At 37.4% G+C, this 16,183-nt stretch overlaps 1 protein-coding gene across 7 annotated transcripts in view; it reads right to left on the bottom strand.

Moving 5' to 3' along the window:
• LOC5568871 (ELKS/Rab6-interacting/CAST family member 1) overlaps positions 1-16,183 on the bottom strand; it is a 51,551-nt gene that overhangs the window by 14,806 nt on the left and 20,562 nt on the right. For 6 of the 7 annotated variants that reach the window (XM_021846467.1, XM_021846469.1, XM_021846463.1 and 3 more), the window contains 5 exons: positions 16,078-16,182; positions 15,719-15,781; positions 10,457-10,531; positions 9,659-9,742; positions 9,455-9,586 (listed from right to left, as the gene is read on the bottom strand). In XM_021846467.1, coding sequence (XP_021702159.1) covers positions 9,455-9,586; positions 9,659-9,742; positions 10,457-10,531; positions 15,719-15,781; positions 16,078-16,182 — 459 coding nt within the window. The remainder of the gene's footprint in view (positions 1-9,454; positions 9,587-9,658; positions 9,743-10,456; positions 10,532-15,718; positions 15,782-16,077; position 16,183) is intronic. The other variant, XM_021846466.1, reaches the window with a different exon arrangement.

Raw genomic sequence — 16,183 nt, 5'->3', positions numbered from 1 at the left:
AAACATACGAAATTTACAGTGTGATTCAATTCCTTCAATGGAAAGTAAAAAATATGAAGTTTCAAAAACAGTAGCAGTTTAAATATGCTTGATCAGTTGAAACTCTTCATCTACTTCTTCTCTTTTTCCTTCTTCTTCCTGATGTTGCGTCCCAACTGAGACAGAGTCTGTTTCTCAGATAAGCGTTCGAAGTAGTCATCCCCACTGTTATTAACGGAGAGGTTTCTATGCCAATTGACCATTTTTACAAACCGAGGAAATTTTCAACCTGAAAAGATCCTTGACAGTAGATTTTCAAATCACCGACCACCAATTCTTGCTGAATACCTACGCGTTTACCGTTACGGCTAGTAGTGGCTATGTGAGCCTATGCGGCTTACATTCAACAGGAAGAACCCTTTCTGAAGAATAGAAAAACTGACGGCGAAAACCAGTGAAGACATACACGGAGACGCGGTTCCACTCAATTTTGAATTGTTTCAACGCAATTACGTAGGGAGCCGGATCCAATTCTTGGCACTTTTGATTCACTTCGGCAGTGGGTTTTTTTTTTGAAAGCTACTGAGCTCATATTTGGTCACAATATGCGTCGTACTAAAGTGCTTCTTATTGCAAAGTTTTAGACAGATCGGCCGAGAAAAACCCCCCATGCCAAAGTGAATCATGGAAGTGCCCAAGAAGCTCAGCACTAGAACTATTCAAATATGTGGAAGTTCCTCAGTCAACCAATATTTTGATTTTTCATGTCGAAATGAACTTCTGGTCAAAATTTTAGTCATTTTGGAGAAAATTTAGATGTGCTTCAAATCAATTATGTGTTTTTGGGCTATTTACAAGCTTTGAAAATTTATAACTGAATGGATCAACACATCTTAGGGTTTATTCACAAATCTCATAACGCCAAAAATGGCCATTTTGCACACCCACCCACCCCCTCGTTACGCATTTTGTATTAATATTTTTCAAATTTTGTATGAGCTGTAACATCTAAAGGACACCCACCCACCCCCTTCAGCGTCATGAAATTTGTGAATGGGCCCTTATCGTAAATACCTCTACATAGTAGTTTATTCAATTCTACGAACTTTTGTCGAATACCAGTTTCTGATTGGAGCAAGTTTTAACCAAGTTTGGTTGATGTTTGTGCTTCGAGGTTCTTAAGGTGAAGATGAATCGAAGCCAGATCTCAAATTTTCTAGAGCACAAATCTGGAGAACCAAACATCCGTTTAAGCTGAAAACTTAATCGATTGATCACTGACTGGTGGTGACCAATGGATTAAGTTTTCAGCTCCAACGGGTGTATGGTTCTCTAGATTTGTGCTGTAGAAAATTTGAAGTTTGGCTTCGATTCATCTTCACCTTAAAAATCACTATTTATGGGGACTGTTCTCCCTGAAAACCCTACCTGTATGAACATTTCGGATTTTACATTTCCAGAACATGACTACCGTAAAATGGGGTGTTAAGGGACGAAAAAAAAATTCGACCCATCATAATATCATCAGGTTGGGATGGTTCGTTTGATGTTTGAGCATTTTTTGTAATTTATTGTTTAAAACAACATGTAAGCTGTTAATGGCTAATGATTTCATAGATTTATAATGTTTGTTTCCGGTTGACTAGGGCCTGAAAAAATAATGCCAATGTGTGTTTTTATACCATACATATTCAGAAAACCATGATTTCTGGGTACTGTAGAGGACAAATCTCGATCAAACAATGGTTAAACTTAATTTAATCTTATTGGCGTGTTCGACAAACTTTAACAGAATAGAATTAGCTTTCAGTAGGTGGTAATAGCAAGTGGTTTTGATTTATGATTTTTCAAACCTTAACATAAGCCTAAAAACACATTTTTAACTTGAAGCATAGTGGAATCTCTATGAAATGAGCTGAAAATTTGACCAGACATTGTTGTTAGCATAAGACTTCAGATTACTGCTTGACCGGAAAATTTCCAGACATTTTTTTTCAAATATGAACAGGTCTACTCTGCACCCTAGGCAGTTTATCCCAATTACTTAATTTTGGCATAATTTCCATGGTCCCTACTAGGGATCTGTCCATGAAACCCCGTATTTTTTTTTCGGATTTCAGCCCCCTGGGATGGTACACAAATTATGTCTCACTAAATTCTAACTTTATCGAAACCCCCTTCCCCTCCTTTTTGTCACAATACTTGTATAAGTCCTCAAAAATTTTTGCAAGGCTTGTCACGCTTGGCTCGAAAGAAAACGTGTAAATTTCTATGGCATATAATGCACATAATTGGAGCGTGGTATATCATGAATATTTACATCCCATGCCATGTAAACTTCAATTTTAGGCTGTTGGAAAACGCTATAGATCGTCCCATACAAAACGGCATTTCCGTTCACTTTTGTTTTTACAACATTCCTGGCGAATATTCTGGAATTTTTATACACACAAACACGTCGGAACACCTGACGAACAAATCGGAGGAATAATCATTCAAATCCGTGGACCCGTTCGTAAGCCATTTCGTGACATACAAACACCTTTCCATTTTTATTTATATAGATAGATAATCCAGCATGACCCTGTGAGATTACGTCTCTACGCTCTTCGACCAAACGTCCATTCGATAAAATGTCTGTTCGACCAAACGTGCTTTCGACTTAACGTCATTCGACCAAATGCCATAGATTTGATTGAATCACAAACATTATTCAATCAGCATAATATGAACGTAGATTTCACTGGAAATTACGATCAAAATTTAATATTTTAGTATTTTACATGAATGTCGTAATACTCATTATTTTTTTATAACCTTGTAATGAAATTATTGTCGAAATCACATGAGAGGTTTAGTCAAAGTTAATCATTTTTCCTACTTGAAACCTACTTGTTCCAGAGGTTATGAATTATGAAAGCGTTTGTTGTTATCCGTCGCTAACAATCTATGTATCAGTGTGTATGTACAGTATTTACTTTGCCTCAATTGTGTTTCCCTTATGGAATGATTCTCTTTGGAGTAAAGAAGAATTCTATTTTTGAGAAAAGTAAGAGTGTACACAAGAATCTAAAATTTGAAGTGAAAAATATGGAAAAGGCGCTCCTTTAATTCACTTGAAATATGTGTATCACAATTCCAAGTGAACATTTACTTAATTTTATTGAATTTTGTTGTGAAATATGTTTACTACAAAACACATAACTTACAAATGCCTAACTAGATGAAAAAATAGATGTTTTGGAAGTCCAGTATAAATGGGAACCGCCTAAATGCATTTAGACTCATATAAGAGATTTGCTGCATATAGCATTGAAAAAGACAATTCCGCCCAAATACTGTAAGATTGAACATAACAAACATAAGGCAACAAACTCACGTAACAACGAAGTAACAGTTTGATGAATCGAACCCGTACTCCAAGGCACTCGCACAATCAGTGTTGTTAGTAATCACCGTAGTCGACACGTTTTCGTTGACATTCGTCAGTCTTTGCCTTCAGCATTCGGAACAAGAGCGATCAAACGAACGTACAAATGAAAAATGTCAATTGAATGCAGCTGACTACGATGACGTCACCAGAAAACGGTACAGTTTTGTTTAGTTCTATCATTTTTCGTAATTTTCGTGCTGTGGATGAGTGGTGACGATAGCGAATGAGAGTAGAGAAATCATTTGTCTGCTGACCACAGACGTGAAACGAACGTCGCGAAAATTGTTGACTGTTTACAGCACTGCTCACAATATACGAAGTTGTTCATCGGCGTAGACATCAGCACTATTATTGTTGAGAAAATAGACAAAGATAAGATGTACGATTTAGTTATAAGGTGTGAAATGCGTGTTTAATCCAATCAGTATGCATACAATTGAAGATGAAGAATACATGCGTTTTTGTGTTTCCGGCTGCATTATCCTATCTGTTAACAATTTCAGTAAAATAATCTGTGCATTTGATAAAGATTGTGGTTTAAGAGTTGATTGAGTGTTCATTACGAGTTTTGTCATCACCCAATCAACATTTTGGTTGGTGTAATACATACATACAGTCGCCTCTCCACATCTCGATATCGAAGGGACCATCGAGATCGAGGCAAAGAACATTAATTTAATGAACACTAGATTGAAATCACTCCGTTACTGGAAAAAATAATGAACAAACAAACTTCATTTCGAGTTTCCAAATTGTTCTGAATCTTTCAAATCTGATCTAGTAACCTTTGATAATATTCATATCGACATATGGAGAGAAAGGAACAACAAATCTACAGGAACACATCGAGATATGGAGATATCGAGATAAGGAGGATATCGAGATAAGGAGGATATCGAGATAATGAGGATTGACAAACCTCCATTTGTGCGTCCCTAGAAAAAGTTAAAGCTAATTTTCGTTTTTTTTTTAGTAAATTTGTGTTAAACAAAAAAAAAGTTGGTGTTCTATGGCTCGTCACTCAATTTTGTTGAAACTTTATAAACATTAAAATACACATTAAACTATTTTTGAAACTACAAAAGGCTTAATTTTCCAGTTTAGCAAAACAGTCTGAACATTACTGAATTTTTGGTAAAGAAATTCGTGAAAAAAACTGGTAATATGACTAGAAATCAAGACCTGTGTGAAAAATTGCTAGTCTAATACTCATAAATAAATTACCAGTTGATCCTTTTAATGCAATTCTCAGCAGAAAAAAATATTTAAAATAAAATAACAAAAGCTGTTTATTACAAAAATTTACATAATTTTAAATTTGTATTGGACAATTTCGCAAAATAATATTCAATCATTACATAAGTATATTTATCAAAGTAGCTGAAAGGATTCATAGATAAAAAAAACATTTGAAATTTTCCAGGGAACACGAAAGGACGCAAGAATGCATCGCTGCCTAGTGGTATGAAGTGGAAAAATGCTGACAAACTTGCATCTAGTCACCTTTATTCACAGAAGAGAGGATCGATGAAGAGAAATCGATCATGCGACTTACACCCTTATTCTAGAACATGCTTGAAATGGCAGTGTCCGTTCTGTGATTAATTCAATGAAATCAATAAATGACACTATCGCAACAATAGAAGCACCCAGAGCTAATGGATCACTTACCCTACCGCGATTTCAATTGATACTATAGGCCACTTCACTGTTTTGATTTTGTATGGGATTTTGACATTTACTGGCCTTGTTGTTTACTAATTTCATGGCAGAGTAAAAGAGAGAGGATGATTTTTGTGCAGAGCCCCATTCGGATACGCAGCGATTGACAGCCAACCACTGGTAAGTAGCGAACCACTGCCCACTGCTAAGTAGCGATGTTTTTTAAGTGAGCATCAAACTCAAAGTAATTACTCACTGTGGCCAAATCATATCAATAATAATTTTCCATTGTATCAAACTGCTTTCGAGGCTCACCATAAAAAAACGTTTTCGTTAAGAATCAAATTTTTAAGCGTTTGCAACTGTGTGTCTGTTTAAAACAGCTTGAAGTAGTATTACACACATTTTCCCCCTAAATTTTCATTTTTGTCATTTTAGATTGTTCGTCCCGAAACGACTATTTGTTTACTAACATTGAACTGTCTTGGAGAACCACTGGAAACCAAAGATGGTGGCTTTTTTCCATGGGACAGTATTATGGTGCCAGAAGCTAGAGTGCCTGTAATATCTAGATCCACTCTGCCAGAAGCCCGTCTCGGGCCCGTTCCATCTGACAAGCCAATCGGGCCCTCTGTCACCATAGAAGCTTGTGTCTCCATCGTGTCAATAGACTGTTTTGAACACACATTCTTATACGATACGCGGTTCACTGGGCACGATGTGGAGTATTCAGAGGTGCGGGCGAACATCAAGTTAGTAAATGTGATAACATCAGTCTTGAAGTGGTAGTTGTGGAATGCCAACTTTGGCGAGCCGAATGTTCACGAAGTAGCCGATGATGATGTCACGTTGCGAAAGCTGCGAACAACATTTTTCACAGCCTTGTCGTCACCTGGGAGGGAGAAACCGATAAGAAATTTATGTATGTCAAGGTGAACCGAGATTCTGCTGTCACGAACTGTCACTGTGAGCCCAGATCTAAAACAATGGACAAACATGATAAAAGCGCGTAATTGATTTAAACATATTTTTGCATTTCATCAAATGTGACAAAAAATCGATTGAAAAGCTATTCATGCTTATTCAAAAGTAATGTCACAATATCAGCTTTTATTCTGATTGAATATAAAGTATTCAAATATGCATCATTTTACTTTTTCCAATAAAAACGAAAATGAAATGCATAGAAAACTTTGGCCCTTTTTCCATGTTTGCCCAGAATGATCGAAGGAACACAACAAAAGTAAACTAGCAATTTTCATCAAGTCTGCCTTGATTGTCGTTAGCAAGCTGGAGTTTTCTTGCAGTTCGAAATAACTTTGTGTCATATTTCGTGTGTAGTATCGGTGCCTCCCTCCTAGGTCGTCACCGTTTCGAACTACAAGAATTCTGTGAAAATTTTCGGATTTTCTTATAAGGGGTCATGCACAACTTACGTCACGCTCCTAGGGGGGGAGGAGGTCAAGCCAAGCATGACAAGCCTTACAAAATTGTTGAAGGACTCGTACAAAAAACGTGACAAAGGAGGGAGAGGGGGTCGAAAAAATCGAAATTTAGCGTGACATAATTGTGTACCATACCCAAAGTAGGCCAAAAACGTATAAATGGGTCGGAAATTTGTGATGGGTCGAAAATTGGTGCTCTTCCCCTATGTGTATGATGATGGGGATGACCCCATATTACACCATATTACCCCATATTGGGTAAAAAATGCAGAGTAACGATAAAATTTATGTTGATCATATTGGCGCGATTGTGGGTGGATGTTGCTCTAGTGGTACATCAACTATCTTTCTCGATTAGATCAAAATAGATGAAAAAATTTACCGTTTTTATTTGAATCCTTCAAGTTCCGGACACTCTACTTTATATAGAAAGATTTCACTCGAAATGTATAAAAATTTTCCGTTAAAAAGTCCCCAATTTGAATGATGATTTTAATAAACATTTTCCTTAGCAATCCATAGTATTTTACAATGCACAACTAGTTTTGACGTCATTCTAACGGCTTGTGCGTTTAATTGGTAATTTGACTATTCGAATTGTGTTTTTCAAGAGCTGTTTGGAGTTCGAACCGAAATGTCCGGAAAATTAAGCAAAAGTGTGGTTGTGTCCGAAATAAAAATCGCGAAGAAACCGAGCATTTCTATTTATTAAAGTGAATACGAGATGTGGAATCCGAATTTTCATCCACCATTCGAAATTAAAGTGTTCGCAAGGCCTGATTACATTGAGGTTTCATACAGAAAGATTATATTTATATGTGTTTCGATTAGTTTTACTTCACTGAGACCTTAAGTGTCCGTAATTTGAATCAAAACGGTACCTGTATTCCATGACACAGCTCTAGATCCACACGATAGCAATTAGAGGTAATATAGAACATCTACAACAATATTGGGTCAAGGTTCATACACCTGTAGCGTTCAATGCCAGAGAAGCATTCCTACGAAAGACAAACCATTTGACGCTTTAGAAACTCCATTCCACGTTTGTCGCTACCAGCAACAACTCAATATACCGTGACTAGATTCACACATTATTTACGCATTTCGATGGAATCTTTCTAAGAAGGATAGGAAACCATGAATGCCCTCACCTATCGTAGTGCCAAGTGCTAGTTCAAAGTTCTACAGCCGCCATCACCTTTTGGCACCCACGCGTCTAGTAAGGATAAGGTTTACGGTAATGCTCAAACTTGTTACACGCGATTCGTGCGCACCTTCAAGGATAAAAGGAAGTGGGTTTGGGAATACAATTATTATTTTATACTGAAGGCGGTAAGAAAAGGGGCGAGGATTGTTGGTGTGAGAATTAGGTCGGCGACGACGACACGGGAATTGATTGGTTCCTTTCAGCACGTGATGGAACGATCCCCCGCGGCAGTGCAATAATGGCGTTAATTTGCTTTTGGTGAAAGGCGATCGAATCAAATTAGGTGCAAATTGGAGCGCAATGTAATGTGGCGGGAAGGATGAAAAGTTGTGCGGAAATGTTCGACCTGTATGAGTACATCGTGGCATGCAACCGTGAATTCACGTGAAACTACAAAACACGGAGTAGTTATTCATGCGATATGATTAATCATATTTGCTATGGTTCAAATTTCATTTCTTGTGTTTTCAAACAAGGACATTCGAAACATTTATAACGTTTTCCCTTAAGATTGGACTGCAATATAAAAATATGTCAGAGCACATAGAAACTATTAATATTCTACCAATTTACAATTAAAGTTCAAGCTATATATTATTAAAAGCTTGTAAATTGTCATCATCATAAATAAAGACGGTGTAAATCTATTAAAATGTACAATCACTTTTTTGCTATTCACGGCGAAAACACCAAACGACGTAATCCCACACTTTTATTCACGATTTCGCACTTATAGGGGATCTAGTTTCCAATGCAATTTATAATATAATCGATACAAATAGTTTTTTCTAATCGTACTAGGCCGATAATCCCCGAGTGATCATTTCGAACGAAAAAAAATACCCATTTTTACGCTACCAAAGGACAATAGGCATTTCAATCTATTCGGTTTCATTGCACCTCAATATTGTTTGTGTTATTATTAGGTAAACGCGTGCTTTCAATAAATAACACGACACCAGACCGAGCACATAGTTTTTATAGGGGGAGATGCATAAAAATGATCTACCTTTGGAGCTTACGCAAAGCAATGTCCGCCCTATAGGGGCTCTGTTTGAAAAAAATACACTCTCCCCAAAAATCATATGATTTTACGTTTTGTGTATGAAGAAGCGAGCCGAATGACGTAAATTTGTGTTGAATTTTATATACGCTGCCCTTCTACACCTACTTGTCCCCTGTTCTATGTAAACCTTATGGACTACGGGAAAATTATGCGTATGGCTGCAGTCCGTTAGTGTTTGATTGGGGAAATGTCGATCACAGTTCCATCGTTTTCGTGTCCCTTAACATGTAAAATTACATTGGCTGTTTAATACACATTCAGTCATAACGAGAATTACTTCCACGGGAATTTCCTTTATTTTTAAGAGATACACTCTCATACTGTAGCCTATCCCGTCAATTTTACAGTTTCAATTTTTATGAAAAGATTAATTTATCATTTATCAGAGCTTTTATATCTAGTATCATTTTAATGTACAGTTAAAATATTCCAAATCTCGTTAAATACAGGATTGTACATACAATGTGTATTGTGAGATCAATGATTTTCATTTTCTCCTAAACACTTATCAAACACAAAAGGAATGCACCCCTTCTGCTTCCATGATTGGGCGTAATACGTCAATATGACAACAGTATAGTATAAACCAAATCAAAACGGTGTCAGGGGAAATTTATTTTACTGCGACATAAATTTTACACATTCACTCCTTCACTTACCTCCCGCCTGACATCCACCAGCATAGCGATATCCTTTAGATCGTTCAAATCACGTGTTAGGTCGGTAATTTGACATCGCAGGTGCAAGTTCGAGTCACGATAGTGATCCAACTCGTTGTCTTTGCTAAGGTTCTGCAAGATGTATCGAACTCAACAAAACGTTTCTTGGTTGCGGCAATTTTTTTACGAATTATACAAACTTACTTCTCGAAACGACTGGTTCAACTGCTCTCCGAGTAAAGTTACTTCCGAATGTAATGATTCTATAACCTCCTGTAGGTTGGCTACCTAAATGAATTGAAAAATGTATCAAAACAGATACTTATTTAATGTTGATCCAATTCATAGCTGCTTTCAATTAATGTTAAACTTACCGACAAATTAATGATGTTAGTATGATAAATGAAATCAAACATCGACATAACAAAACACAAGGTATTTTCTTTAAACTTAATTTTTATTTTTACAAGTAAAATCTCTTCAACAGTACATCAATTACGTGAGTAATTATAAATACTAACTTAAACAAAGCGTGTTACTTAATTTATGATTTACAGTTTCGAAAATAGTGGCACTTGGTTAGCAAAAAACACATTAGTATTATGTTTCCATTTGCTTAATAAATAAGGCGGCAAAATTATTAGCTTATTCGTTGTCAGAGATTCAAACTTTGATCTAAATATAGATAAAATAATTTCCGAATAAATAATTGCAGCGACATCCGTCTTTACAACAACAGGAACTGGGTATTAAGTATCAACAAGGCTACGAAACGGAATAATATAAAGGAAAAAATCAGGAATCATGCATCGCACGCCAAAAGGCAGCCCAGTAGGAGGTCCCACTGCTGTTATTGCTGGTGTTATTGCTACTGATACTGTTATGATTATTGCTGGTGTGGTAATGATGTTGTGGTTGAAAGTATTGGGTAGAGTTGGGACCAGCCAAATGATGGTAGGAACTGGTCAGATCGCCTCCTCCCAGTACGGGGGGTAAACTCACGGATGAGCTGCCGTTGCGTTTGGTTTCCTCCAGCGCAGTGCGCAGGTTGGAGATGGTGATCAGCTGATTTTTACACTGAGTGGAGAATAAATAAAAAATAAAAAATAAAATAAATATGAGGTACCTGATTACCCTATATAGCGATATGAATATTTCGTGATACGGCTAACGGTCTAATGTGATGTCAGAACAATTTTACGTTATCCAACATTCGTGGTAAATTTATTTTTTCCCTAGACGAATATATACAGGAATCCAGGAGATTATTTGCATGAATCTCTTAGAGTTATCCCGGGATAAATAACTTAAAAAATCGGTTGAAAATGTCCTCTAACAGATACTGGACGACTTTCCGATATAATCCCTGGACAAATTTCTGGAGTGATTCATAGGAGAATCCGTGAAGAGATTTTTGAATACCCAAGAAACTAGGAACTATGTTGAGTTGGCTAAAAAGCAAAGCCATGCTAGAGGTATCTGGGTTCGATTCCCAGTAGGTCCAGTAACTTTTTGTAATGGGAATTTTCTTGACTTTCCTGGACATATAGTACCATCGTGTCTGCCACGAGATATACAAATGCAAAATGACAAATTTGGCAAAAAAGCTCTCATTTAATAACTGTGGAAGTGCTCTTAGAGCACTAAGCTGAGAAGCAGGCTCTGTCCCAGTGAGGACGTAATGCTTACCAAGAAGAAGAAGAAGACAAGGAAGAAAAAAACATCCTTCATTATGTTCATTATGTTTAACGGAGTATTTTGTAGATCGCGTACTAAAAACTGTCATGTTAATTACTTTACCATTCTTATTCCAATTACTTATGAAAAACTAACTTGCTGAAATAGCTGTCCAATCGGCAGTCAAAGATGAAAAACATGACCATTTCCATTGCCGGCCACGTCCATCTTCTCCGTTACGATTATATGACTCCTACTTAACCCTCTCTTTCCCATGGTAGCACAGGTGATTCACCAATTTTCGTCGAACGCTAGCTAAACCGAATTGGTACTATTAGCTCAATAATGATTGGAATAAATTTATGCGCTCATTTGTCTCATCAAACATCGAAATAAGTGACCTACAGGTCAAACTATTGAAAAACAATCAATTTTTTTAAAGCGTTCTTGAATAATTTAGCTTATTTGCAACAACTTTTGTTCAAGCACTTTTTTAGGTAACGCCATTTTGACAGTTAAATTGTCGAACAAAACTGTGGGAAAGAAAGGGTTAAAGAGAGGCCAGCGACTCACCGATGCTTTCATATCAAGAAGTAGTCAAGGAGCTGAATTGTCCAGGATTCACTATAAGCGAGTGATACGACTGGATTTGAATTGTTGGGAGTGACGGGTGAAATTTATTGTCACTCCATGTCTTCGCGGGCTGGGGCACAGGTATTTTCACCTTTACACATTTATGAAAGGTCGAACGGTTATTGCAATACAAACGCTTTATGTATCGTTTTAGCACAGACAAACAGACGTCACACTCTCATCATTGGCAATCGACCACCTTTTTAACGGTCGGTTCAAAAATATGGTAGGTGGCCGATTCACCACGCGCAGCGCTCGCATCGTTTTTGTTCGTGTTTGACGTTTGCACACTACCGCCATCTGTTGGCCTATCGGCCAAACACACCGATTTTAGCATTGGGCGTACATGTCCTCGTGACTATGATTTTGATCGACATTTGTTCTAAGTGTTACGTCTGTTTGTCTGTGGTTTTAGCATCAACAACCATCAAGGCGCGTGGTGTACGCACGGGCCTAACGATCGCAAGGACCTTGGTTCGATTCCAGGTTGCCGCGAAAACATTTTTTGTTTTCAAAGTTTGGTTTCATAAAGCAAAGCTATGAACTTCAACCCGATTTATTGTGACGAATTTTCATAAGTGGTTCCTATGTATTTCGATAGTCCATTTGCCTGAGTGAACCATTTCTGTTCCATAACTCATGATTACCTGTATAGTGTTTTTAGGATAAACCTGCCTACGGCCAACATTCAATAAAAAGTATTTAAATTCATCAAATAACCAAGTAGATACCTACTTAAAACCCCCTTCAAATTGATATTTATTCAAGTCATTAGGCCACTGACCCTCCATATACCATCGCGAAAAGGTCACAAAACCAGGGATGGGAAATGTACTGTAGCAAACATTTACCACCTCGACATTCACATTTTTCTACACGACCATCAAAATCCAAAGCAAACCATGACCGTTCAAAACAAAAAAATGTCACGGCTCTTCAAAACTGTAATCTTCTTCTTCGCAACGTTTTTTCAAACCCGAATGCGAAATGACTCAAGCACAGGGGTGACACGATTTTTCCGGTTTTCGGGGTTTTGCATTTTTGCTCGATAAAGGCAGCTTGAAATTGAACTTGTTCATATGTATCGCAACGGAATGATTGTGCTCTTGCTGTTAGCGCTAATAGATTTCAATTAGTTGAATACACAAGCGAAATATTAGCGATTGAATAATTTAACATTTTTTTTCAATCATTCACCTCGAGATGGCTGCCGGAAAATGGTCATAGTGGAGAGACAAAAACAGTCAAGCAGTGTGTGAGCTGTTGGCAGCGCAACCCTTGATGGTATTGATACTGTTGCTGCTTTGTGTTTTGGTTGACTGGCAGAATCGATGAACTGTGGCAAATTGTGATCACAGTTCCCATGCCTGCACAAAACAAAAAGAAAAAAAAACTGTCAAACCCAACTCAAAACCATCATCTGTTCTCGTAATGTCGTAATAAAAATTCTGCAGGCAAATGCCGACTGACACTGACGACAACCACAAGTCAAACCAGCTACTAGGTAAACTGGTGCGCCGCATCGCAATTTTCACATGAAAGGAAATTTCTCCGACCCATAGAGTAAGATGGGGCAAAAGTTCGACGTTCGTAGAATGATCAAGATTTCCACACAAACTATAACGGTTAAAAACACACAGTGAACCTTCAAAATATTGGCTGAACGAACTTGTGTCAAAAATATTTACCCATTTTTCAGTTATAACCGTTATAAAATTGATTGTCTTAAAAAGGGTTAGGAAAATTTCTTAAATTTACTCTGCAGTAGCCAAACAAAGCCAATCACAGTCAGCGAAGCCATTGAAACTCACGCCCATCGCTGCTGTAGGCAAAAAGCCTTTAAAATTGCAAAACATCCGTTGCTAAGGGCAACCCAAAATTACTGTAGAAAAATGTTCTATTTCCCGCTGCATTTCCCGCATTTATAGCCTTCAATGACACTAACGATTAAGAAAATTCATTCGCCCAACATAGGCTACTTGATGAGATTCACGTTTTTGAGCTACTGTACTGGGAAGAGTCACGTGATTTTCGCGAAATTCAAGCATACTACTATTACCATTCCCAGCACAGGTCTTAAACTAACTTTTGTCCTATCGGTGGGGCAAGAGTTAGAAACTTGTGTGATGAAAAAGTTCGCTAACTTAACACACAGAATATTTTTATAACAGGCACACTTTATACTAGCCAAAAACACACTGAATTTTTAATCAAAAATTTGTCTAAAATAGAATGAAAAATAATATACCCAAAAATAACAGGTTTTCGCAAAATTAAGATAACAAGTGAAGTTTTGATACAGTACAGTAGTGGTAGTACAGTTGACTCTCCACATCACGATATCGAAGGGACCATCGGGATAGAGACTTAGAACCAATTTTTAATGAATACTAGATTGAAAATCACTTCGTTACCAGGAAAATTAAAAACAAACAGACGTCATTTCGTCTTCGCAAATTGTTTTGAATCCCTAAAGACTAGTCTAGTAACCTTTGGTAATGGGCATATCGACATTGGGAATGAAAATGAAATAAAATGTAGGGACCGAAAAAATCATCGCTATAAGGAGAGATATTAATATGTAGAACATCGAGATGTGGAGAGTCGACTGTATGTAGGATTTAGGCAATTGCCCATTGCACGGTGACGTCATCAGAAATCGCCCTCTTTCTCTCCTTTGAAAAATCTGAAAACGATAGTGCCAGTACACGTCAAAGTTGACAGGTACTGGCTCCATTGTTTTCAAGTTTTGTTGAAGAGCTAAAGAGAGAGAATTTCGCGGTGAAATGAACTATTGACTCGTTTAAGGGTATCAAGTTTTCTACATTTTCGTTTTCTACGGTAAAAGTTGAACTAGAATCCAAAATTTTAAAATTTTTCGTGGTCTGGAATTATTTTTGAAACGCGTTTAGTATGGTAAATTTTACTTCCAGACGAGCTGTCAATATGTGAATTGAAATGTCATTGAGTCTACAGATTACAATCTTCTTTAGACATTTGTAATATCATAATCAAGATATTTTTTGGGAACCGTCAACATTGGCGCAATAAATCAAATATTGAAAGCAGCTCTAGTGGTAGCAGCTTCAATGATTTTGGTATACACTAGAAGCAGCCTATGATGCGGGCTCCCAACACTTCGAGTTCACTTTTCACTTCTCCTATTTCTACCACTCAGTGTTGCCAGTTTCACATAAAATTCCACCACAACATATGAAAAACTGTATGAATATTAAAGCGCAATAAAATTGTGAAATACTTAAGAAAATGTATTCTTACGATCAAGCTACTAAAAACTGTAAATTTATCATTGCTAAAAAACCCAATTTGCAAGTTTTCCACGAAATGATATGGTCGGTGTTCAGATAGACCGCACCAAGTATTTTTTAATGGTTTCAGGAAAACGTACCTTAGGCATTCGAAATATCAAAATCTGAGCATTTTTTCCTGTAATACTTGTACTTATCTATTTGATGATACATCTATATCGAAAGTACATCGGAAAAATCAGAATTGATGGAGCCCTTAGCGAATCTTTAGAACGCTTAAATATCATCTAGTCCGGTCTGTCTCAAAACCGACCATATGTGACTCAAAATTTCATCCCACTATGGGCCAAAAATGGTTGCCAAACATTTATGCTAACAATAATACACCACAGAGCATCCTTATGATCAGCCCGGAGACTCCCTTGCAACATCGTCCTTCCAAATTTCAATGAATTTCCATAAAGATATGTGGAGTGAAAGTCTCTTACTTGGACAGCATTTAAATTACCATGATTTTTATAACATTAGTTTTGATTGGAGCTAGATATCTTTAAAATATTTTACTTTTGCTCTACTCGAATGTTTGCCCCACATTACTCTAAACCGGCTTAAAGATGAAAATGCAATGCTTGGCACCTCGTGATGCCACTCGGGAAAAAGGAGAGACAAGAAAACGCACACTTACCTCTTCCTCCAAGTTTGCCTTCTCGTCGCCCAACCGCCGAATGCTTTCTTTGTACGTTTGCAGCTGTTGCGCCAGCGCCACCAACAAAAACCAATCCCACAGAGGCAGGGCAGGGAGCGTCGTCGAACCGAAAACAACAAATAAAGGCAAAAGATTAACTTCTGTAACCATTAGTGCGCCAATAGGTCTGGCAATCACTCAACAGAATGGCCCATTAAATGATTACACTAGAATTTCTAGACATAGCGTTACCATTCTCCCTCTCAACAACTCAGTTCGGAAAACTGCAGTCAGAACGTTGAGTTGAGTTTCCTCAATATCTATTTATAGAGCCAAACCGCGAAGTGAAATATACTCACGGTGTCTTTCATATCTTCCAGATGCTGTTGGAGTTCGACATTTTGCTCTTTGAGCGCCGAAATCGTACCATCGTGATCTTGCAAAGCCCGTTGCAAATTTGTTATC

This window comes from Aedes aegypti, chromosome 2 (assembly GCF_002204515.2).
Source record: "Aedes aegypti strain LVP_AGWG chromosome 2, AaegL5.0 Primary Assembly, whole genome shotgun sequence".
NCBI lineage: Eukaryota > Metazoa > Arthropoda > Insecta > Diptera > Culicidae > Aedes > Aedes aegypti.
The sequence above is the reverse complement of the archived record's forward strand: the minus strand, read 5'-3'. Positions and strand labels throughout refer to the sequence as shown.